The following is a 25,143-nucleotide window of genomic DNA, read 5'->3' as shown; positions in this document are numbered from 1 at the left end:
GGTTGGGAGGAGCTAAGAGGATAGACCAAAGAGCCAGAATCCTGAGCCTGGAGGCAGCACCGTCCCCACAGTGTCCACTCCCTAAATCTACTCCCCCAGCACCAGGCCAAACCCCATGGCAGCACCGAAAGAGGATGTCTTAAGGAGATGGGGACACAGCTTCAAGCTGCTACCAGATCAGATTAGCAATTTTTAACAGCAAGTCATTTGTTCACATCCTGTTTCAAACCATTCTTCCTACTTCCCACAAAATATGCACAACTCTTTCTTTCATTTTAAATATTTACAAACAGAAAAGGTCTACCTGTTAAAGGAAAGACATTTTCTGAGTCTGTATAAAGTGCAGCTAATTTAAGGCAAATTTATGCGAAATATAAAAGGTGGCTTATTCTCTCTATATACACATTTTCCAGTTTTAAAAGATAAGGTCTCCTCCCCTCAAAAAAAAAGGAAAGAGAAAAAAAGAGGGCTTGACTTTTTTTCTGGCAATTTTAAAATTAAGATCCTACTGGTTTAAGGAAATCATAGATTTCTGAATATCATATTATAAGTAAAATGGTCTTTTTTAAAAAAATAACTTTTACATAGCTTTTTCAAACAAGTTAAAAGGTGGCAATGTGTCTGCTACTGTAGTTTGGAGGACTGGAGGATTGATGGGTAGGTAGAAGGGTTGTTTTTGTTAGCTGAGTAGATATTAGGTAGTCCAGGGTATACATCCATTTTTAAAATAAGCCTGATGAGGCTAGACACCTAAAGCTACTCTTAGCTCCAGGAATGAGTATCTTCCATCTCCATCAGAATCAAACTCCCTCAAACGCTCTGGTTCTGGCACAGCAGAATGTAAGGAGTCCCAGATTTCCTGGTAGGTCAGCTTCCCATCCACATCCTGCCCAGTCTTATGGAATAAATCCTGAAGATCTGTTAAAAAGGAATTACAAAAAAATGTATATGTCTATACATATAACTAAATTTAGTTAACAGTTTAAAAAGTAGTCTCAACAGAATTTTAAGCACTGAAAGAAAAGCTACTTTGCAGACTTTGTTCCCAAAAGCTAAAGTTTAAGATCTCACTAAATCTGAAAGACTGACTCTTGATCCTTTAAGAATGAGAGGAACACTGTAGGGCACTTTCGTCCCAAAACAGAATCAGTGACAGATAATCACAGGAGAAGTGAATGGACTGGCTTTCTCTCTGTTCAGGGCCTTTCTTTTAGATTTTGCAGATTTTATTCTTATGTTGAAGGGGTGGAAAGGACTGTAGAAGCCTAAAGAGCTAACTGATAGGACCTCTGATCGCCTATAAAACAGACTACGTATGGCATATTGTCAGTTCAACAGTTACTATATAACCCAGCAATTCCATTCCTAGGGTATATACTCAAGAGAAATGAAAACACGTTGGCTACACAAAAAGTTGTATACGTATGTTCATAGCTTCATTGTTCCTAATAGTCAAAAAGTGGAAACAACCCAAATAAATGTTCATCAACTAATGAAAGGAGAAACAAAATGCAGTATATCCGTAGGATGGAATATTATTCAGTCACAAAAAGGAATGAAATATTGCTGCACGCCACAACATGCATGCCAACCTTGGAAACATTATGCTAAGTGAAAGGAGCATATTGAAAGAAAGAAGCATACATAAGACCACGTATTATGATTCTACTTATATGAAACACCCAGAATAGGCAAATCCAAAGAGATAGTGGTTGAGAGATTAGTGGTTGCCAGGGGTGGGGGCAGGGGGATAACAGGGTGTAACTGTTCTCTCTTGGAGACTGACCCCCTCCCCGACCCAAGAGAGGGCCCTATAATAAAGACCTAGGAGGGCCAATCGTTTACACAACGTCTAAAAAGGGCTTGGATGTGTCCCAACTGAATGACTTAGTGGATTCAGTCTCTAATACCAGAGGACAGTACTGTCAAGCAATTTTGTAGACAAGCTTTTGGGTAAGTCCCTACTTTTAGTCCTGAGACAGCCCCAACAAAGCAGCTAAATAAAGTCTCAAAAGCTCTCTGAAAAGCCAGAAAAGCAGTGAGCCACTTGTTCCCAATGCCTGCCACCAAGTGGCTAGCTGGAAAATGTTTGTGTGTGTGTACATGGGGCATGAGTTTTAGAGCATGCTATGTACTCTATAGCAGTATTCAAATAAAAATCTGATTGGTGCCTCAGGTCATTTATAAAATGTAGTCATTCAGAAGTGTGTAAGGTCTCCGTTAGGGATTGAAGTATAAATGTTAAATTGGCTATTTCTTAATCTGCTCTAACTCTCTTTCCTCCTTTTATTCTCATCAATTCTTGATGTAATAATGAAGAGTAGGAGGAGGCAACTTGTGTTGCCAATAAACACAACTTAACACTCTATTGTCTCTCCAGAAAACAGAAAAAAAAAAAAAATTGGGGACAGGGAAAAAAGTATTTGTATTTAAATGATAACATAAATTTAAGCCTTCTACGCTTTAAAAGCATTAATTGTAGCCTGGAGATAACTCATTCACTTAACAAATATTCACATGTACCAGGCACTAGGCTAGGGGCTGGGACTGAAGTTAAATGTTATAGGTCCCCAGGAAATTACAACGGAGTGACACGTGCAAATGTAAGATATTATGAGTGCATACACAGGAGGAGCCTAATCCAGTCCTGGGAGGTAAGAAAATGTTTCCTGGTGGAAAGGTATCTAAACTGAGGTGAAGAGCCAGGCAGAGATAGGGTGACAGGAATGGGTGATTTTTCGGGCAGTTAGCAGCAAGTGCAAAAACAGGAGACCAAACACCATGAAGAGGGATGGAACACACACTGTTGGAGGCAAGGCAAGCACATTTCCCTGTGAATCATACCCTTCCTACTAAAGTTTTTCTTGCTGACTTTCAGCAAAAGGACCCCTCATTTTCGGAGGGCTCTGACAAGTAGGGTCAACTTTTACTTTATTTTGCTAATCTTACAGTATTGTGTTTGCCTGCTTGTCTTCTCCACTAGACTGTTATATCCATGAAGAAAGTGAGAATGATTCTTATACTGTATTCTTACTGCTTACACTGGGTCTAACCAGGCACTCACTGAATGAATGAAGAAGACTCTAAAAAACATTCATAGAGAGATAATATAGTGCAACGTGGTTAAGAGTGCAAACTTCAGTGTCAAACTGCCTTGGTGTGAATTTTGCCTCAATCAATTATTTGCTATGTGGACTTAGGTAGTTTCCCTATCAGTAAAATGGGTATAATACATGAATATTGATGGTCCCAGGATTGTTATCAGGATTATATGATATAATGCATATCAAGTATCTGGCCTATAGGAAGTGCTCAATCAATGTCAGATATCATTCTTTATCTTACAAGTTAAAAAAGTCAGAAAGTTATAACTGAGCATTTTCTCTATCACTCCATAATATAAAAATTTACCTTTGATGCTAGAAATTCCTGGTAGGGAGACAGGCCTTAGCTGGGCAGCTTTCTCAATCTGGCCTCCAAGAGACCGTGGGAATTTTGGCAATGCTGATGGCTTTGATGTGAAACTCTGAACTTGCTCTGTAACAAACAATACAGTTTTAGATTACTAATGTGACACCAAATTAAACCAGTATTGAAGGTCCTAACCTTTTAGGGCAAATTCATATTACTTAATTTAAGAGAAACAGCTGAGAATTAAGTAGCATAATGACTACATGAAGTTAAAGATACGAATTGAGATGTTTTGTGGATAAGTGAAGATCAATCAATATTATGTAACATTAAGGTTTAAAGCCGTGGTCCCACTGGATGCTCTTATAGTACAAGTTAGCATTCCACATGTTTAGAGGTTGAGAGTTCAAGCTGCAAGTGAGAAAAGCATTGGGTATTTGACAGCCTAGGAGCTGTGCTCTGAGCCTGATCTGGGAGTATCTGCCACCAGACCAGCTGGTGCTGAAAGAGTGCTAATATACGATTATGCAGCACAGTGTTAAGGCAAGGCCTCCCACTGTACTTTGTCTCTCACTTAAAAGAGAATCAAAGAAGTTGTATTGCTTTCCCCAAAATGAAAAATACTTGTGGGAGGGTAGGGGTCAAAACCAACATAATATTAATGCCGTGGTTACATCCTCATAGAGCAGCACCAGCAGAGGTTGACGCACCTGCTAATACTGATTAGGTTATGTCCCTGACTAAAGCCAAAGGCCCTTCCAACCCAATGATCCCATTGTTATTTGTTAATGGTTTTTCAGAAGGACTAATACTTATTTTTAAGTAAATTTTTATGCATTTACAAAACTGAAGACTCCCATAAACAACATTTAGGGCTGGTTTAATACATGCTACGACAGTAATGTTTTTGCCTATAATTGGATGCAGACAGCATGGAGAAGTCTATTTCCAGCTAAACATTACCCATTTTTCCCTTAATAGACTGGAGTACAAATCATGTGCAAAATGGGCTTTTTCTAAATGAAAGCAAAGTGTAGCAGCTTCATCTCAGTGCGCTCGGGCATCATTCACTCAGTGCCATCAGTCCTGCTGGAACACCTTTCCCCACTCTCTGTGTGGGAGGCGAGCTGCCCAAGCCTGCGTGAAATATTCAGAAGCCAACCCTGAATATCTCACCTTCATCGGCAGTCTCTGGAGGCCTGCTGCTCTCAGGTTTGTTTGTGAGAGCACTGATCAGCTGCAGTTTCTCTCTGAGCTTGGATACCTGAGAATCTGCACTATCTTCTTTCTGTCCAAAACAAAGATCACAGAAGGTTTAAGGCGGAAGGAAGACCTCATCTGATTCTTCATGATATACCCAAAGCCTATTTAGCCTGTAGTGCTTGACCCCAAGTAGGCTTCCTCTGAAGGCAATGAAGGAATGAATCAACAATTACTAGAGATATCTTTAGTACTCAGTGTTGATTAGGGCCTGGCTGGATTTGAGCCTAGACCATCAAAGGAACATTATGCTACAGATGATCTGATTCACTGTGTGCTTTTGGCGGATGGGCAAAGCAAGCATGTGTCAGCAGTAAAGGAAACATATACTTGCTCAGGTGCTGTTGTGATACCCATTTCCTAAATGGGTAGGATATTGTTTTCTAGGTACTATTTCACACTAACTAAATAATTTTCCTGAATAGCTTACTTCACCTTGTGACTAGATCGCTTTAGGCAGTTTTATGCTCTTATAATCTTAAAAAAAAAAAACAACCAACCAAACCACAAGTATTCCCCCTGATCTTCCTTCTCTGCCACCATGGTAATGATTCAACTGGTGGCAGGAACTGTTAGGAACATAAGGGAGCTACAATATTTTTTTTTACTGTTCTTCATTCATTTATTTGTTTATTTTTTAACATCTTTATTGGAATATAATTGCTTTACAATGGTGTGTTAGTTTCTGCTTTATAACAAAGTGAATCTATTATACATATACATATATCCCCATATCTCTTCCCTCTTGCATCTCCCTCCCTCCCACCCTCCCTATCCCACCCCTCTAGATGGTCACAAAGCACCAAGCTGATCAGGGAGCTATAATATTTCTAATTCAAGGCCTTACTTGTACCTTAAAAAAATTTTTCTCCCCTACCCTGCCTCATTCCCAGATGATATAGTGGCATATAAAAATACAATTAATTATAAAAAGAGAGAAGTCTGGTTTCTGTGAGGTCAGTTTCTAACTGTGTAGGCTAGTGTGAAAGGTCCTGAGCCCATGTTTAGTTAGAATATCGACCATTACACATTTCTTTTATTCAATATATATTTACTTATTTCTCTCATATCCTTATTCTACCCTAACAGCTAATGTACAGTAGATCACTCTTAGTTTATTTAGGGAGCTAAAATATGGATGTATATAGCTAAAACTAGGTACTAAATGCTTGAATAATTTACGGCAAGGAGAAATTACATTTCTTTTGGACACTTAGATGAGGTAGGACAAAGGGACTAATACATTGGGGTAAGAGTTAAAAACACAAAGTGTCAGAAAGTAAAGCCAAAAAATTCAGGCAAAAATGTGTACTAGCTCTATTTTATTCTGGTATTTACTGTCAAAATCTGAACTGTTGCTGAAATCACTACTGTTTTCCAATAGTAACCACCTGTTACTTTTTTTGTGCTTGAACATTTTTATCTGGATCTTAAATTCTTCTTTTCATTCTCTAGGTGAAGATAAATTTTTTTTGGGGTAGCAGCAGTTAGAAAATTCAACAAAAGCCTAGCTTATAAAGCACTAAAATCTTAATTTTTATCCAGAAAAAATAAAAAAAAATTTATCCAGACAATACAAAACTGTTAAGGAAGAACAAGTCTAGATGCAAAGCATTACACTGAAAACTGCCTGACATATGGTTCATTTCCTGTGAACCCCATCCTTGAGCTCATCGAATGCAATGTGCATCTGAAATTATATTTTAGTCACTCAGTCACAATCTTTCTGGCTTTTCCTTTTATTTATTTATTTCTGGCTTTTCCTTTATTTTAGCCAAGATCTTATATTAAACAGTACTCTAATCACAGAGAATGCTGAAAACAAACTTTCTTTCCTGGGATAACAAAGCAACATCACAGACTACTTGTCTTATCTTGACAATATGTCTGGGAAGAACAAAAAAAGGGAAGGTACAAGGTGAAGGGAACAGGCTGAAGCTTAAAGGGACTATGTATGTACTGAGACTGCAATCTTTCTTTTCCCCCTTCCACCCCCCAAGAGTCTGTAATTTTAAAAATAAGAAATAATTTTTAGTTTAGATGCCATTTTTAGATTATCTATGCCTCTCGTCATTAGTACAGATAACTTACTGTCTTAGCTTAAAAGTCACTTCCTTAGGGAAGCCTTCCTGTTCTCTGTTAGCACTGTTATACCCTATACCTTTCCTTTGTAGCACTTACACTCGTGATTATCTGCTCAATTATGTGTTAATGATCTTCTGGCTGATGGACTTCGAGCTCCACCAGAATAGGTGTCAGGTGTCTACCCTGCTCACTGTGGTCACACCAGCTCCTAGCAAAGAGCTGGGCAAGGGGCAGGTTCCTGATAAAGTACTTGCTTATTTACCAATATACTAATTTACTAATTACTTTGTCTTGAAGTTTCAAAAAAAGACCAAAGTGCTCCCTTTGAGAAAGAAGCAGGTGCTCATGCATTTATTCTTACTTCAGAGAAAGCCTCCTATTATTTACCTTTACGCTCTGGGATTTTACTGACTCTGTTCTGTTGGTCACTTGATGCAAAGACTCTCTCTTCAGAGTGGCAGCTCTATCATTCATCTTAAAGGGTAAAAGGAACAAAACAAGAGAAGATTAAAGGAAAACATTAAAACTTAAACAACATCCAGCATTTTAAAAACAAACTGGCCAAACTTATTTAAAGGGTCTCGATATACAACTGATTCACTATGCGGTACACCTGAAACTAACACAACGTTGTAAATCAACTATATTCCAATAAAAATTAAAAAAATAAATAAATAAAGGGTCTCAGAACACTTTCAACAGAAAACCAGCAGGAGAATGAGAGGAGAGAGGGAGAAAGGCCTCACAGAGACAAAGCTGAAACTGGTGCTTCTAGTTTCTATCACAAACTTTAAAACCTTGAAGTATAAAAGGCGAGAGGACTTCTACCCAAAACCATGCTGGGTATGATGCTGCTGGAAGAAACAGTAGGACAGATGGCACTATTAGCAATTTCCTCTTCTGGAAAAAAATAGGGTGAGGAGGGGAGGGACAGTATGGAGAGTTTTGGGGCTGGTGAGTTTTCACTATAAGCCTTGAAAACCAACCTTCAAGACCTAATACTCATCAAATCGTCCAAAATTCCCAGCCTCTACTGCACTCAGTTTAGCTAAGTTCAAAAAGGCTTTTAAAAATGAGGCTCCTTTGATCTTCACAGCTTTGTAGTAAATTACACACCCCTGTAAAAGAGGAAGAGGAGCAGGTCCTCTTACTCTACCCTCAAAGCCAAGGCCGGGCAACTTGCCAGGGCTCCACTGTAGCAGAGCCAGTTCAAAGGCTGCTTCATATGTGCCAGAGCTTGACTTGACTTGTAGGCTTGCTTCCAGCTTTGGTAGTTACTTGATTTATACAATTTATAAATTTATACAATTTATACAGTTACTTGACTTATACAATTTATACAATCTCCTGTATTTGGTTTCCATTTCTATATGCCTATGTCTTTACTGTAGGAAATCTTTAAGAGTGGGGCTTGCATCTATTAAAAAATAACCCACGTGGATTCTAGAACAAGTATATGTGAAAGGTGATTAAAAGAAACAACCAGCACATCTTATTTGCAATAACATGAAAACCAGTAAACCATACGGTATGTCAGCATCAGTGACTTAGTACGTCATTCAGGTTCCTCTTATGTAAAATGAGAGGACAGACTCAATGATCTCTTAAGGGGAGGAGCTGGTCTGACTGATTTGTCTTAAATAGCTTTCCTGACATTATCTGCAAGGGGATCTCCCTCATATGCCCATGAAACAGGACAAGTCTGAAAGCCGAGTCTGGGCTTAAGGACATGACAAGAGATTCTCTAGTTATTGTCACTGTCATTGTTCCCACCCTTAATAAGTTCAAAAAGTAAAGATCAAGAAGACCTCCCTTGGAAATATGTGCCAGAGCTTCCCTTCCAGATGAGTCACTGGTAACATAAAAGGAAGCTTGTCGTCTCTGCCAACTACTTGTGGTGAGGCCTTGGCAAGCAACTGAACCTCTCTACATCTCCCTTCCAAATCAGGACTGACATCGTCTGTGCCATTCATATCACACAGCTAGTGTAAGAACTAAAGGAGACAAGGATTAAGCATAACACAAACGTGGAGCCTCTCAAGTATCCTAGAAGTCGTGGTCTGAAAAGGTTGTGGAATGTCATCCATGTACAGACAAAACACACTGCAACACAGAACATGTCACAAAAGAAGTGAAGAGGCTTACCATGCTGAAGGACAGGTTCGCTCGCTTTTCTACCTCGCTCATAGCAACCAGATCTCTTTCTATCAAGTTGACTCTCTGGGTAAGATTACTGACTGTCTCATTCATTCCCTTGAGTTTAAGATCATTCTCTCTCTGGTACCCCACTAGGGCACTGTTTACCTCCTCTAAAAAGTTGTGGAGGTACAGGATATCCTGGAGTGGAAATAAATCAAGTTGTGGAATCCAGCTAAAGACATGTACTAGACAAGCAGGCCAGCAGCACTGAACAACCATTATTATGTCAACTTATTAAAGTAAACTCCTTTTCCTGCTCTTGACCATTGATCGTCAGTCTCTGTTTTGTCCCTCCACTCTGAACTGCTCCCAGTTTACTCCCTCTGGAATTGTCTGACCTCAGTTAGACAGGAGGGAGAAAGAGGGAAGAGACTACCAACATGATTCACTCTCTGGTCCCAGAAAGCTGAGAGCTTGGGAACTGATTTCCCAATGTTTACCTCACCTGCTGGCGAGAAAGCCTGCTGGGTTATTGACTGAAACGCTCAGTAACCTAATTTGTCAGAACAAAACTACGGTAGAAACAATACCAATTACTGAATTGGCTCATGTAGCAAAACCATAATAGGTAGTGCATTATTTAGTACAAGATTCAATTACTTTTGACATTCTCCAGTACTGACTGTTATTTAGAAAGGAATGATGATTATAGGCTTTAAAGGGCATTAAACTCAGGACAGGAATTCTTCGCAGTGAAGATTTCTTTTATTCTTTTTAATGTGATTCTGAACTCATCCTTTTCCCTCCTCTGGTCTTTAGAAAATCTTGATTTTCAAGGATATGCTTTCTAATGTTCTTAGTATTTACTGTGACCCCAAACAGCCATCACTTTGAATTAATCTGCTATCCATCCATCTTTAACTTGCCCAGATTGCTATTCAAAAACTGTTCAAAAACAGTTTCAGGATAATCTGGTCACTTTATGACTTTCAAGATGTGAAAAGGAATTTACTCCACTGATCGACATGCAGGGAGAAAAAGCAGACTGCCAAGGAAGACACAGGCAGCACGCTGGCTCCCTGACAGAGCCACACAACCCCCAACTCTGCTCAGCTCTCAGGCAGGCACAAGATGCCTGCTCAGGGCATGGAGCCTACACTACTCAGGCCGCCTCCAGAGTTCAATGGTCACAGGGAGTTAAGCCAGAGACAAAAGTACCTGTTTCAAGTTCTCACTGTGGGTTTTACTGTCAAGTTCAGATGTAGCTGACGGTGATGGAATGATCTGGTTGCTTCCACTGGTTTCCTTTAAGGCGTGCTGATTCTGTGAACAGGAATGAAGGTTGGTATAGGCAATAAGTAATTAAGTTTGCTTATCCATTAGAGACGGTCCTGGAACATTCCAGCTTCTCACAGGTGGCATCCACAGATTAATCAACAATTATTTCCCAGGAGCCTTGGTATGACCAATCCTGTGCTAGGTCTGAGGGCACCAGGTACTTCTGGGGATCCCCAGCCTAAAGCCTGGACTGGATCAGCAGCACCCAGACTGCGTCAGGGAACTGAGGTCCTCTGTTTCTCAGTCTCTGAATGCAATGAACTCCCTAGAAACCAGGCCTCCTCTCCCTGTCACCTGTACTCGCAGAGAAACTATACAACCACTGTATCTCCCAGGACCAATTCAGTCTGAACCTGGTTAGTGTCACTGTTTCCCCAGGACTAAAGAGATTTATACATTCAAAGAACAGCCAGTCGGGCTTCCCTGGTGGCACAGTGGTTGAGAGTCCGCCTGCCGATGCAGGGGACACAGGTTCGTGCCCCGGTCCGGGAAGATCCCACATGCCGTGGAGCGGCTGGGCCCGTGAGCCATGGCTGCTGAGCCTGTGCGTCCAGAGCCTGTGCTCCGCAACGGGAGAGGCCACAACAGTGAGAGGCCCGCGTACCGCAAAAAAAAAAAAAAAAAAAAAAAAAAAAAAGAACAGCCAGTCAAGGAACCACTGGCTTTGGGCACTGAGCACAGTAACCAACCATGCACATTATTAGTTTTTCAGTTTGTACAGCACATGCCAAGAGTTATGAGGGTTACCCTTCCTTTCTCATCCCCTTCCCACTGCTCAAGCCTCTCCTGGTGGCGACTGAAGTATAACATGCTTTTATATACACTTTTCCTTCTAATGGAAAAACTTTGTATGGCTTATTCAGTAGGAGGATTACCACTGGAAACCATGGAAGTTTAAAAGACGCACATTTAATGATAACAGGATGCAACTGGTCAAAATAAATTGTTTTCCTTGAAATCTGAAATCCTAGACATTTGTCAACTCTGCTTTTATAGGAAACAAATGGTAACAACAAAGAGAAAAGGAGGAGAGGATGAGAAAAAAAGAAAAAACCCCATATGGTTCTATAAAGTGTGAATGTCTGAGTTAGTAAAAAGTATTTTAGAAAATAAGTACTTTGAGAAAATGCTCAATCTATTAAAATAATAATAATAATAATAATAATAATAAAAGAACTGTTGAGTTAGAGAAGTCTTTATTATTATGGATCACATAGTTACTCAGTGGCAGAGTTGGAATTAGAATCCAGGGTGTCTGGATACCTAGATCAAGGCTTTTTCCTCTGGGTCAGCCCTACTAAATAAAAGTGACGAGTATTTGTTCTGAAGAAAAATGAAAAACCCTCCTTTCTAGAGCTCTAATATAGCCCAGGTCTCCTTGGCACAAACTGCCCAGTTTAAACTTGAAACTCCAAAGCTTGAAAAGAGCATGTAGGGAAGATCTAGAAATTGGGGGAGAGGCTAGGGAACTTCTGTGTGCCTTGAACTGTCCTGATTTCATATATGTATAACTCATCTCTCCAGCAGGACAGCGAGGGCTGTGCCATCCTTTTTCACCCTTCATAAATCTTTCATGGAGCTGAGTATCCGTTAGGAGATTAATTAAGGCCTCTGAATGACTGCAGACAGCTTACATCTGCACAGCATTAGCAATGTTTGAAAACAATTCCTGAGCACTGCAGGGGTTTGCTTCTGTCTCAGTTATCTGCTGCTGTATAATAAATCATCCCCAGGGACTTCCCTGGCGGTCCAGTGGTTAAGACTTCGCCTTCCAGTGCAGGGGGTGAGGGTTTGATCCCTGGTTGGGGAGCTAGGATCCCACATGCCTCGCCGCCCAAAAACCAAGGCATAAAACAGAAGCAATATTGTCACAAATTCAATAAAGACTTTTAAAACAGTCCACATCAAAAAAAAAAAAATCTTAAAAAAAAAAAAGAATCATCCCCAAACTTTGTGGCTTAAAACAAGTTTATTATTTCTCATGATTCTGTGGGTTGACTGGGCTCAGTGGGGGTGGGGTGGCTTCCTGTTCCCCGTGGTATAGGATGAGGTCACACATGTGGCTGTATTCGACTGCGAGACAGGCTGAAGCTGGAACACCCAAGATGGCCTTTCATCCTCTGGAGCTCCTCTTTGCTTTGCCTCTAATCATTCCCAGTCTAACAGCTCTGCCCAAACTCCTGATCCACAGAACAGTGAGAAATAATAAACTGTTGTTTTAAGCCACTAAGTCTTAGGGTGATTTGTTATGTAGCAATAAATAGGACACTTCCCCACTCCCCTTTCCTTCTTTTCCATTTTCCTTCCTACCCATTCAACTCTAAGGACAGTGTCTTAGTGCTGTATCTCCTCTACCACGTTTGCAAAAGACTCAGCTTTTAATCCTATCTACCTCAATTTATAGATCGTAGTAAAATCAATCAACACTGCTTATTTTATCTTTTAAAAAGGTGCCTGTGGGGCCTGTTTAGGTAAATGGAAAGTTGGTATCACAAGATTACACAGAAAAGGGTAGTTAGGAGTATGCTGACTTTCTGTAGCATTTGTAGATTTCCATACCATATCACTCTGCAGTGACTCCATGGTTTTCTTGTGTTCGTCCACAGTCTTCTGTATTGCCTCCACAGCAAGATGGACGCTGTTTAAAGTATTGCCAATGGAAGCTACACTCTGAACAGAAACATGTAGTAGGGTCAGCATTTTTTCCTTTTTACAAAACTTTAATAACTTTATTTATAACTGAGAAACAATAAACTGCACGTATTTAAAATGTATAACTTGATAAGTTTTTACATATATATACATACACACACACACACACATATATATATATATATACACACACCTGTGAAACCATTACCACGATCAAGATAATAAACATCCATCACCCCCAAGTTTCCTCATGCCTCCTTGTAATTCTTCCCTCCCTGTTCCCAGGCAACCACTGATCCACTTTCTATCACTATATATATGTGTCACTATCTATCTATCTATCCATACACTTATATATATCAGTTTGCATTTCCTAGAATTTTACATAAATAGAACAGTGAGTGAGCATGTACTTTTTTTTTTTTTTGGTACGGCTTCTTTCATGCAGCACAATTATTCTGAGATTTATGCATGTTGTAGCTACTCAGCATGTTGTGGAGTAGCATTCCATTCTACAGATACATCACCTTGACCTGCTGATGGTGTTTTAGATTTTAGGTTGTTTTCAACATTTGACTATTACAAATAAAGCTGCTATGAACATTAATGTACAAGCCTTCATGTGGGCATATGCTTTCATTTCCCTTCATCATAAGCTTTCTTGTTATCACAATTCCTATGACGTGAGTGGCTGATCACATGGTAGATGTAGGCTTAACTTTTGTACTCCGTCTCCTCATCAACACTGGTATCCTCAATCTGTTCCATGTTAGCCATTCTAGTGGGAGTGTAGTGGTATAGCATTGTGATTTTACTTAACACTGACCTAATGGAGGATTATTTCAAATATCTTTGAACTATGAACTCCATGTAGTTTATACTGACACAATTAACCAGAAACTACACATACACACACACATAATTTTCATAGAGGAAAGCCAGATCTTTCCTTAAAAACAAAACAAAACAAACAAAACAAAACCCCCCCCAAAAAACTAGCTTATAAATCTGGGATCCGTAGGTAAAGTTCTCCCACAAACTGCCTCTATCAAGCCCTGCAGGCAGATGGCCAGAGCTATCATTGTAGACTGCCACTCTCAGGAGCAAATGATGACTTTTGAGTGAAAATGGGTGGAACCATTTTTGGCCTTGGAAAACCCAGCATTGCAGAGATGAAGGGAAAATTCCATTTGGCAGCATGTGTTCTTCTGCTTTAGAATCCCATCAGTAACTACTGAGTAGAGTTAGATATAGCTAGTAGCTTACTTGCTTTCATTAGGTCCAAGGAGCCCAAGTGGATTGCGGACTTAGGAATATAATTCAGAAATGATCTTTTAAAACAGTCTTGTCCTACAGGAACATCTAAAAGAGTGTTACTAATTTGATAGGTTTTGGTCTTTCATTAAGATATACTGATAATTTTATAGTGTCCCATTAGTATTTTTAACCAAGGGTGTTTTTATTATACTGATAGCCAAGAATCCAAGAGAAAAAGAAATGACATTTTCAACATTAAAAAAAAAAATTACATGAGATACATTGAAGTTACGTTTTTTGAGATGACCTACCACTTCAAAACTGAGCCACCTGTAATAAAAGTAGTGCCTGACATTATAAATGCACAGATTTGCAGAGACAACATACTGGGTAGAAGTCTCTAAGCTGGGATTTTGTCTGTGTAAGGTCTGTTGTTACAGCAGCTACAAGCATTCAAAGACATCCACTGTTAAGAGAATCTTCACTGGCCTGATGCATGAGCCCATCAGGACGCAAGAAGATAGTAAGCTCTTGTTTAAGACTTTTTTTTTAAGGAAGCAGCTGACAGAGCCATGTGAACTCTAGAGCAAAACCCTGAAACTAGTATTCTCACCAACTGCAAAGTGCCTGGCACATACTGGAGGAAGCCCCACAAATGTTTGTTGAATTAACGAATGCAAGAATAAACCAATTTCCTTTTTGAATGCAAGACTGCCAGAGTTGCTTCTGTATTAAAGGTTACAGAGGCCTACCTTTTTCCCCACTTGGCCCTTGGGAATAATGGCAAAAACAGTCTGGTCTCTGTATTAAACGCTACAGAGGCCTACCTTTTTCCCCACTTGACCCTTGGGAATAACGGCAAAAACAGTCTGGTCTCATCAAAGTTGTCCCTACTTTTTTTTTTAAGTTGTAAGCAGATGACCATATTGGACAAACAGCAGACTATAGAGACTGAGCACACACAGGTGGTGTGGCTATAAAATAACAAGTTTTGTTTCTGGCTTAGGAATTTCTCACTCCTTTGAGGAAACAATTTATACGTTTATGGAGCCTGGTATATAATCAAATCAAACTCAGCACACACTGACTTTTAAAAGCCAAAGATTCTAGATTTGATACCCATTGTTTGGGGTTCCCTGCTCCAGAATCCTTCTTCCACTTCCTGCTACAGGGCCTCATGTTGCTTGTGTGCCCATTAAGCACACTCTTTTCCTTCCATTCCCTACCCACTCTCCCCACCCAGCTCTAAAGATCCCAATATATTCTTCATCTGGTTGGTTACTGCCTCCTGCTCTAGGCTGAATCCTAGGGATCAAGTAATTGATCCCTAGAACAAACAAATCCCTAGAACTTTAGAACAAATTCTAAAGTAATGTTTGCCTAGGCCCTAGAGTCTAGGGCATATACCTAAGAGTGATTTGCTTAGAGGGTGTGTCTCTCTACCTTTATAAAATAATATATATTGTTTTCCAAAATGCTTTTTACCAATTTATACTCCCAGCAGGAGTGTTTGGAAGTTTCCCTCTATCCACATCCTTGCCAGTACTTATCACATCCTGAATTTTTATTTTGCACTTCCCCAAATTATCTTTAAAAAACAAAACCAACGAAAACAAACAAAAAATCCTCTCTCTTTCTCAATCATGGAAAATAATAGCAACTTAGAGCAACTCTCATGTACAATTGCTCTGCTTTCATAAAGACGTTGTGGATGATGAACTGAAAAAGGCAAGTAGTGAAAAGCAAACCCACACATGTTAACACAAGAGTCCCAGCAAAGCAATCCCGGGACTTGGAAAGCCCAATAAAAAGGTGTGAATCCATATAAACCATAGCTAAAACCACCTGTTGCAAATTAAAGGCCCAACCAACCAGACCAAAGCAGAGATGTCTTGAACTCTATTACTGTCCCCTTGGAGTAGCTGATTTCAAATGCCAGCCTTTCAAAGAGAATTTGTAAGAAGACAGAATTACAGTAGGTTAATTTCAGTGCCCATACACAGCACTTACCTTCTGAAGTCCCTCTACAGTGGCAGGCAGGCTAATTAATTCTGCAGCTGACTTGACATTGGCTTTGAGGTGGTTTACTGCAGAAGTCAGCAGAGAAATCTAAAAGGAAATGAGTAATAAACAATGAAAACAGAACTTGTAGAACAATGCTCCCTTCACACACTATACAGCTGATGGTGATGTCAAGCACCTTTGGACATCACGCAATTCTGTGATCCAGACGTTCTGCCCGGTCAGGTCACAGGAGTAGAAGAACTCTGCAGAGTACCTTGGAGAGACTTGAGATGTGGAAGGAAGCAATAACACCCCTTCTCTCCCTGCCCAGTTTAAATACCAGTGCCAAGAAGGGAAAGGCAGGCATTATTCTTTACCCCACTCCTGGCAGCTACAAGATGCAAAAATCTTAAATTACCCAAAAGATGCAGTAATTACAACACAGTCCTTCAACAACTGGACAGGAAGAAAGCTAATGATCAAGGACCTCTGAAAGATTCTATTTTGGTAAAAAATATACCACCTCAGTTATTTGCTGAACTTTTGTTTCTGCCCAAGTGGGAACATATATTATAAAGTAAAAGCCCAACATCACAATATACAGTTGACAGCAATTGAACCCTGACAACTTGAATGGCACTTTCAACTACTTGGGGATTTAGTTTTGGTTTAACAATGTGATTAATATTTCAAACTCAACAGCTCAACCAAAGCACTACTTTGTACCCTGAAGGGGCTCAATAAATACCCACTGACCTGCTGGCTGACTGATATACTGAATGTATTAAAATAGGAATTGAATCAAAATAAAAAGTATCTTCCCTTCTGCTATTTATGGGTAAAATTCTAAATAGCTGGACTTCTCTCTAGAATGAGGACTGGTGGAACCTGTGTAACACTCAGTTTCAGGTTGCAGAGATCATATTCTAAAAACCTTGTATTGTGGCTCAAAACTTGGTTCCATACTGCTTTCCTGTCCCAAATTCTAGGATGAGGACACAGATCTACCAATAGCAATTATATTCAGAATGGCCTCACAGAGTAACCATGAAAGTTTCTGGGCACTTGTGACATGCCTAACCCTGTGGTAGGCATCAGATGGATACAAGAAAAAGTAAACCTGACCCCTTATTCTTTTCTTCAACAAATGCCTGGCACCTTCTCTGTGCCCAGAACTGTGGAGAAAGTGGCAAATAAGACCGTGAGGTTTTGCTTTCATGGAGCTTACATCCTGGTAGGAGGTGACAGAAGAACAAAGAAGCAAAGTATTAGATAGTAATAAGTACTGTGTACAGTATTTCAGGAGAGCTCCTGGAGTGAGCAGCAGCGTGTTCTGAACAAGGGAGTGCAGTGAGGAGCCCTGGAACTCTTCTCCCTCTTTCCTTTTAGGAGGGATGTGTTCAGGGGCGTCAGACCATTTTCCTTTCATTCACCCACTCATTCATTCATTCCTGCAACAAATATCTTTTAAGCCCTGTTTTATTCCAGTGGTGAACAACACAGATGTCAGTGATCTTTGGTGTTTACATTTTAGTACAAAGAGACAATTAGATATAAGAAAAATTAGATAGCGGGATACATTAGAGGAAAATGAAAATAAGGTGACTTCTGTTTACAACAGCCAGGACATGGAAACAACCTAAATGTCCATCAACAGATGAATGCATAAAGAAGATGTGGCACATATATACAATGGAATATTACTCAGCCATAGAAAGGAATGAAATGGAGTTATTTGTAGTGAGGTGGATGTACCCAGAATCTGTATACAGAGTGAAGTAAGTCAGAAAGAGAAAAACAAATACTGTATGCTAACGCATATATATGGAATTTTAAAAAGCGGTACTGATGAACCTAGTGGCAGGGCAGGAATAAAGACGCAGAGGTAGAAAATGGACTTGAGGGCATGGGGAGGAAGGGGAAGCTGGCATGAAGTGAGAGAGTAGCATTGACATACATACCCTACCAAATGTAAAATGGATGGCTAGTGGGAAGCTGCTGCATAGCACAGGGAGATCAGCTCGCCGCTTTGTGACGACCCAGAGGGACGGGATAGGGAGGGTGGGAGGGAGGCTCAAGAAGGAGGGGATATGGGGATATATGTATACATACAGCTGATTCACTCTGTTGTACAGGAGAAACTAACACAACATTGTAAAGCATTTATACTCCTATAAAGGTGTGAAAAAAAAAAATAAGGTGACGATGAGTGACTGGGTAGCTACTTTAGATTGGACTGCCAGAGAGGGCCTCTATTAGAAGATGAAATTTAAACTGAGATCTAAATAATAAGGAATTAACCAGAAAGAGAGATCAAAAGAAGTACATTTCAGGGCAGAGGGAATTGCTAGGGCAAAGGTCCCAGTGTGGGGAAGAGCTTGGCATATTTGAAGAATAGAAAGAAGGCCTTGGGGGGCAGGAGCAAAATATGAGTGAGAAAAGGAGAGGGAGGGGGGAGGGGAAGAGAGAGTAGGGGGGAGAGGCAGAGGGAGGGGAGAGAGAGGGAGGGAGAGGGAGAGGTACAAGTAGATAGGTAACATTAAAGAAACAAGTACTAAATGTGATACTGAATACAGTCTAAGAAAATATTAGTGCAGGTTGAAAGGGACAGGCTTCACTGAAGCAGGACTCAAATCACGCTCTGATAGAGAAGTAAGAGTTTTATATATAGAAATAAATCAGCTATCCTTTCTAGGTTAGAAGGGTGAGTGTGGCATCGGGGAACAGGTAGGGAGCAATAGCAAGAATAGGCCCAGGAATACTTTTCCTTCACAGCATTTCTCAGAGTGACAATGATTTATTTATGTGTGTGATTTTAAATTAAGGTTTCTCTCCTCCACTAGACAGTAAGCTCCATGTCATCAAGGACCATGTCTGTTTTATTTTCCATAATATGCCTGACACAAAGACAGGCATTCAATAAGCATCTACCAAATGAATGAATGGCTAAAAATGAACACTCTGTGTCTGGGATGGATGCTGAGAAGGGTAGTCCAAGCAGAGTAGAGGGTAGAGTCTAGGAAGTAGGAGATAAGGCTACATAAGTGTGAACTCATTCTCCTCACTGGTAGCATGGTATAACAACAACCATCTCATAGGGACATGTGATGGTTTTAAAATATGTCCACAAATTCTTTGATAGTCCTCCCTTCAAGAGGTGGACACTAATTCCCTTTCCCTTGAGTGTGGCCTGCACTGAGTGTCTCAATTTTGGTCCACAGAATAAAGTGCAAGTGACAACAGGCAACTTGGAAAACTAGGTCATAAAAAAGCACTGTCTTACTTTTTGCTCTCTTTTGGATCACTCACTCTGGATAAGCCGGCTGCCATGTTGTGATAACACTCAAGCAGCCCCATGGAGAAGCCATGGTGGGACAAACTGAGACCTCCTGCCAACAGCCATGTGAGTGAGGATGCTTCAGTCCCAGTCAAGCCTTCAGATATGCAGCCCTGGCCGTATATCTTAGCTGCAACCTTAGAGAGATCCTAGCCAGAACAACTCAACTAAGCTGCTTCCAAATTTCTGACCCAGAAAACCTGTGAGATAATAAATGTTTGTTGTTTTAAGTCATTAAGCTTTGGGACAAATGTAACACAGCAACAGATGACTAATACAGGCTATGAGGCTTAAATGAGATACATATCTAGAGCTCTCAGCACAGTACCCGATACAAACAAAATACCAAGTAAGTGTTAGCTCTTTAATAATGAAATTTAATGAGCACTTAAAAATGCAATTCTCCATAAGTGCTCCAAAATACTCAGACTAATCTTCAACATTCCAACTCTATCCATTTAAAAATAAAATGGGTGAGAAACTTCAGCTCCAGAGAGATACTCTCAGCAAACTATAAACCTCTTAAGAGCAGCAGTTACATCAAGGAGGTTTTAATACATGCCCTTAAAAAGATATGAATAACACTGATGTTTGAAAAGCACATACGGAAATAGGTATTCTCATGCACTGTTAATGGAAATGTAAATTGGAGACTTGTTAGATGGTTATCTAGGATTATCTGTCACAATTTGAAACGTTTACACCCTTTAATTCAGCAATTTCATTTCTAGAAATCTATCCTAAAGGTTACTTGCTTAATCAAAAAGAATAAAATACCCAGGAATAAATCTAACTAAGGAGGTAAAAGACCTGTACTTGGAAAACTGTAAGACCCTGATGAAAGAAACTGAAGATGACACAAACAGGTGGAAAGATGGATCGTGTTCATGGATTGGAAAAATTATTGTTAAAATGACCATACTGCCCAAGGTAATCTACAGATTCAATGCAATCCATATCAAAATACCAATGGCATTTTTCACAGAACTAGAACAAATAATTCTAAAATTTGTATGGAAGCACAGAAGGCTCTAAATGGCCAAAACAATCTTGAGAAAGAACAAAACTATAGGTATCATGCTCCCTGATTTCAAACTATACTATAAAGCTACAGTAATCAAAACAGTATGGGACTGGCACAAAAACAGACACATAGATCAATGGAACAGAAAAGAGAGCCCAGAAATGAACCCACACTTATCTGGGTAATTAATCTACAACAAATAAGGCAAGACTATACAATGGGGAAAAGACAGCCTCTTTGATAAATGGTGTTGGGAAAACTGGACAGCTACATGAAAAAGAATTGAACTGGACTATTCTCTCACACCATGAACAAAAATAAATTCAAAATGGATTAAAGACTCAAATGTAAAGACCTGAAACCATAAGACTTCTACAAGAAAACACAGGTAGTAAGCTCTTTGACACTGGTCTTATTAATACTTTTTTGAATATGTCTCCTTAGGCAAGAGAAACAAGCGAAAATAAACAAACGGGATTTCATCAAACTAAAGTGCTTTTACACAGTGAAGGAAACTGTCAACCAAACAAAAAGGGATCCCACTGAATGGGAGAAGATATTTGCAAATGATATGTCTGATGAGGGGTTAATACTCAAAAATATACAGAGAGCTCACACAACAACATCTAAAAAACAAACAACCCAATTAAAAAATGGGCAGAGGATCCGAACAAACTTTTTTCCAAAGAAGACAGGCACATGAAAAGATGTTCAACATGACTAATCATCAGGGAAATGCAAATGAAAACCACAATGAGATATTGCCTCATACCTGTCAGAATGGCTACTATCAAAAAGACAACAAATAACAAGTATTGGTGAGGATGTGGAGAAAAGGGAACCCTCTTGCACTGGGAATGTAAATTGGTGCAGCTGCTATGGAAAACAGTAGGGAGATTTCTCAAAAAAATAAAGAACAGAACTACCATATGATTCAGCAGTTCCATTCCTGGGTATTTATCCAAAGAAAATGAAAACACTAATTAGAAAAGATATATACACCTCTACGTTCATTGTAGCATTATTTACTATAGAAAAGATATGGAAGCAACCTGAGTGCCCATCAATAGATAAATGGATAAAGAAGTTGTGGTGTGTATGATATATACACACACACACACATGCACACACACACACACACATATACATACACACAAAATGGAATATTACTCAGCCATAAAAAAGAATAAAATCTTGCCATCTGTGACAACATGGATGGACCCAAAGGATGTTATGCTATGTGAAATAAGTCAGACAGAGAAAGACAAATACTGTATGATATCACTTATATGTGGAATCTAAGAAACAAATGAACAAACATAACAAAACGGAAACAGTTACAGATACAGAGAACAAACAGGTGTTCGCCAGAGGGAAGGAGGCGTGGGGGAAGGAAAGAACTAAGTGAGGGAGATTATGAGGTACAAACTTCCAGGTGAAAAATAAATGAGTCACAGGCATGAAATGCACAGTGTTGGGAATGCAGTTAATAACTATGTATTATCTTTATATGGTGGCATAAGTAACTAGACTTATTGTGGTGATCATTTTGAAATGTATATAAATATCAAATCACTATGTTGTATAACAGAAACTAACAGTATTATAGGTCAATTATAGTTCAAAAACAAACAGATTCATAAAAAGAGACCAAATTTGTGGTTGGTTACCAGAGCTGGGGTGGGGGGGAATTGTGAGGGGAGGGGGAGTGGGAGGAAGGTGGTCAAAAGGTACAAACTTCTTGTTGTAAGATAAATAAGTACTAGGGATGTGATGTATAACATGATAAACATAATTGACACTGCTGTACGTTATATATGAAAGTTGAGAGTAAATTCTAAGAGTTCTCATCACAAGGACAAATATATGTATTTTTTCTACTTTAATTTTGTATCTATATGAGATGATGGATGTTCAGTAAATGTACTATGATAATCATTTTATGATGTATGTAAGTCAAATCATTATGCTGTACACCTTAAACTTATACAGTGCTGTATATCAATTATATCTCAATAAAACTGAAAGAAAACAAATTAAAAAAAGATTACTTTATGCTCACCAGCATAAAGATGTATGCTCAAGACTATTCACTGCTTTTTTATTTGTAATAGCAAAACTCTAGAAACATCTAAATGTCTAACACTAAGGAGGTAGATGTATTGAGTAAACAGAGAAAACTGTAGAATATATACCTAATGACTCCATTTAGTCACACACACGCGTGTGCATGTGCACACGCTAACCTAAAAGCTAATTCATATTAAAAGCTATTACAATTCTGTAAATGCATATAAAGGGGACTGTAAGAATGTAGCCCAGACTATTGACAGCGAAGAACTATGGGGACAGGGAATGTGTGTTATGTGTGTGTATCTGTGTGTGATGGGGGCACATACAGAGATGGGGTTGAAGGGGAGTTTTTGTAAGAGTTCTATGTGTATTTTACTATTAAATCTTATATAAGAACACATTCACATATTACTCATGAAATTTTAAAGACAAAAGATGGGAAAGAAACATACACATAGGAAAACACATCACAAAGCTTTGGAAGGGGTGTGACTGGCCCTTTCCTTGGCTGGCCCTTTCCCCATGCCCTCCACTGGGCCTTCCAAGACTATCTTAACACGCTCAATCATAAAGTACTTGGAAGGGGTCTCCCCTATGTGTGTTTTACTCAGTGCCCCAAATCATGTACACAGTTGGCTCTACACCAACTTGATGGGCAAGGATATGATTATTCCAAATGACCTATCAATTGTGTGGTTCCCTTTTTTTCACCTGAGGGAACAACTCCTTCCACTGACAACTGGCCTGATCTTGAAGGGACAACAAGCTGTGTTCTAGGTGGAACAATCTGGGTAGAAACTACTCTCCCAGGTACGGCTCTATCCTGAGGCTGTGGCAGAGCCTGATGCTAGTCACAGGTATCTCAAGAATGGTAATGGCCTCACGAATGGCCAGTGTGGCTGGTTGACAGCTATCATTTCACCCAAAACCAGAGGAGCAGCCTGAGAGCCGAGGCAATGTAAGGTGAGGTGCTGTTCCACCTCTCCCCGTGCCCCAAACGCTCTAGGCCTAGGGTATCAGCTGCCTCACAGAAAGAGTATGCTCTGGAGAGCTGACCACTAATGCTCCAATTACCAGGCAACACTTAGGACTTCTTACTCACTTATAAGACCTGGACCACACACTGTCACTAGGACCCAGCTACAGTCCCAGCAACTGCAAAGCTGGATTCCATTTTTCAGCATTCCTCTCTTGGGTGGAATAATGCCCAAATCTGTGGAAAACTACAGCAAAGCTACATGTTTAACTAGAATAGAGAGACAAGGGGCACTCTCCCATTATTGATATCTGGGACTGCTTTGGTCTCTGATAGACACATTCTAGCATGTCAGATTGGATTCAAGTGTTATAGAACTTATCTCTAAAGTCACACATTGCAATTCAAAGAGTCTAAAAAGTTGAATTACGTACAAACCATTATGGAAAAATCCCCCACATTCCAGCCAAAAGATGAGTCATGATTTTCATGCATATTACATGACTTTTCATTAGTGAAATTAAAAATAGCTACTGTAGACCATTTTATTAGACCATTTTACACTATAAAGCCTGAAATGCTGCTTTTCTGCTTTGGGGTTAAAATTAAGTGCTCTTTAAATAGTAAGTAAAAAAGTTACTAAAACAGACAATCATCAATGATGAATGATTATGAGCCCTGATAGGGACTTGACTTCACATCCTTTCAGCTTTATCTACTAAGCACCTACTGTGTCCTTTAGAGGTTATAAAGATGGAAGGCAGAGTAGAAAATTGGAAAGAAAACAGGTTCCTACAGCTTGAATATTTTGTTAGAACTGCTACACGGCTGTTGACCTTGGGCAAACTACTTAACCTCATTGAGCCTTAGTTTTCTTATCTATAAAATGGAGATAGCACCTCCTACTTCATACAGTCATAGAAGCGAAAAAGGAGAAAGGAGATCTTATATGTAGGACATCTAATAGGGGCCTGCATAAAGAAGGCATTTAATGAGTGGCAGTTACCATCTTAAGTGCATCATCATCAATACTGTGCTCAAAGCTCAGAACACAATATACAACCTTCTGGTGTCATTAGATGCCTCAGAACGGTAAACTCCATGACTGGCTAATATAAAGAACCCACAGTTTGCCCCAGAGAGAGATGCTAATTGTCTCTCAGTGTTTCGTGGTGGTTTACTTTCCACCTGATGTACTCTCTGGACAAACTGCTCATTTGCTCTGTGAATACAAGCAAGACCACAGTTTATCCTATTTTTCTTGTAAAAACGGAGTGAATACCTGCTTTTCCCTTATAACTCTGAGTCCAAGGCTAAATGATAACTAGTAAATACTAGGTGCTGCAACCCATCAATTATTTCACGAATACTTTTTAAAAATGAAAGAGAACTGAATAAAAAATAATAAAATATCATAAGGCAGCATAATATTAAGGACAAGTGACTGTTTTCAGAAACTTTTATTTCAGTTACATACATGTATGCATGTGTTTACTGGGTAATGATGGAAAATATTTCTTACTGTGGGTTCCAGGAAAAAGTTTGAAAGCTTCCGCCCCAGGCCACTGATCTCTGGTCGCAAGTGCT

The 25,143-nt window shown here is 39.6% G+C and overlaps 1 protein-coding gene across 1 annotated transcript in view; it reads right to left on the bottom strand.

The window, feature by feature from the left end:
- Positions 1–483: 483 nt before the first annotated feature.
- Positions 484–25,143, bottom strand: part of EFCAB14 (EF-hand calcium binding domain 14) — a 34,009-nt gene continuing 9,349 nt past the window's right edge. Inside the window, exons 4-11 of the mRNA XM_007463934.1 lie at positions 16,153–16,251; positions 12,793–12,903; positions 10,114–10,218; positions 8,902–9,093; positions 7,144–7,230; positions 4,588–4,699; positions 3,412–3,537; positions 484–918 (exon numbers count right to left, since the gene is read on the bottom strand). Of these exons, the coding sequence (XP_007463996.1) occupies positions 743–918; positions 3,412–3,537; positions 4,588–4,699; positions 7,144–7,230; positions 8,902–9,093; positions 10,114–10,218; positions 12,793–12,903; positions 16,153–16,251 (1,008 nt within the window). The 3' untranslated portion in view covers positions 484–742. The remainder of the gene's footprint in view (positions 919–3,411; positions 3,538–4,587; positions 4,700–7,143; positions 7,231–8,901; positions 9,094–10,113; positions 10,219–12,792; positions 12,904–16,152; positions 16,252–25,143) is intronic.

This window comes from Lipotes vexillifer, unplaced genomic scaffold (assembly GCF_000442215.2).
Source record: "Lipotes vexillifer unplaced genomic scaffold, Lipotes_vexillifer_v1.1 scaffold13, whole genome shotgun sequence".
NCBI lineage: Eukaryota > Metazoa > Chordata > Mammalia > Artiodactyla > Lipotidae > Lipotes > Lipotes vexillifer.
The sequence above is the reverse complement of the archived record's forward strand: the minus strand, read 5'-3'. Positions and strand labels throughout refer to the sequence as shown.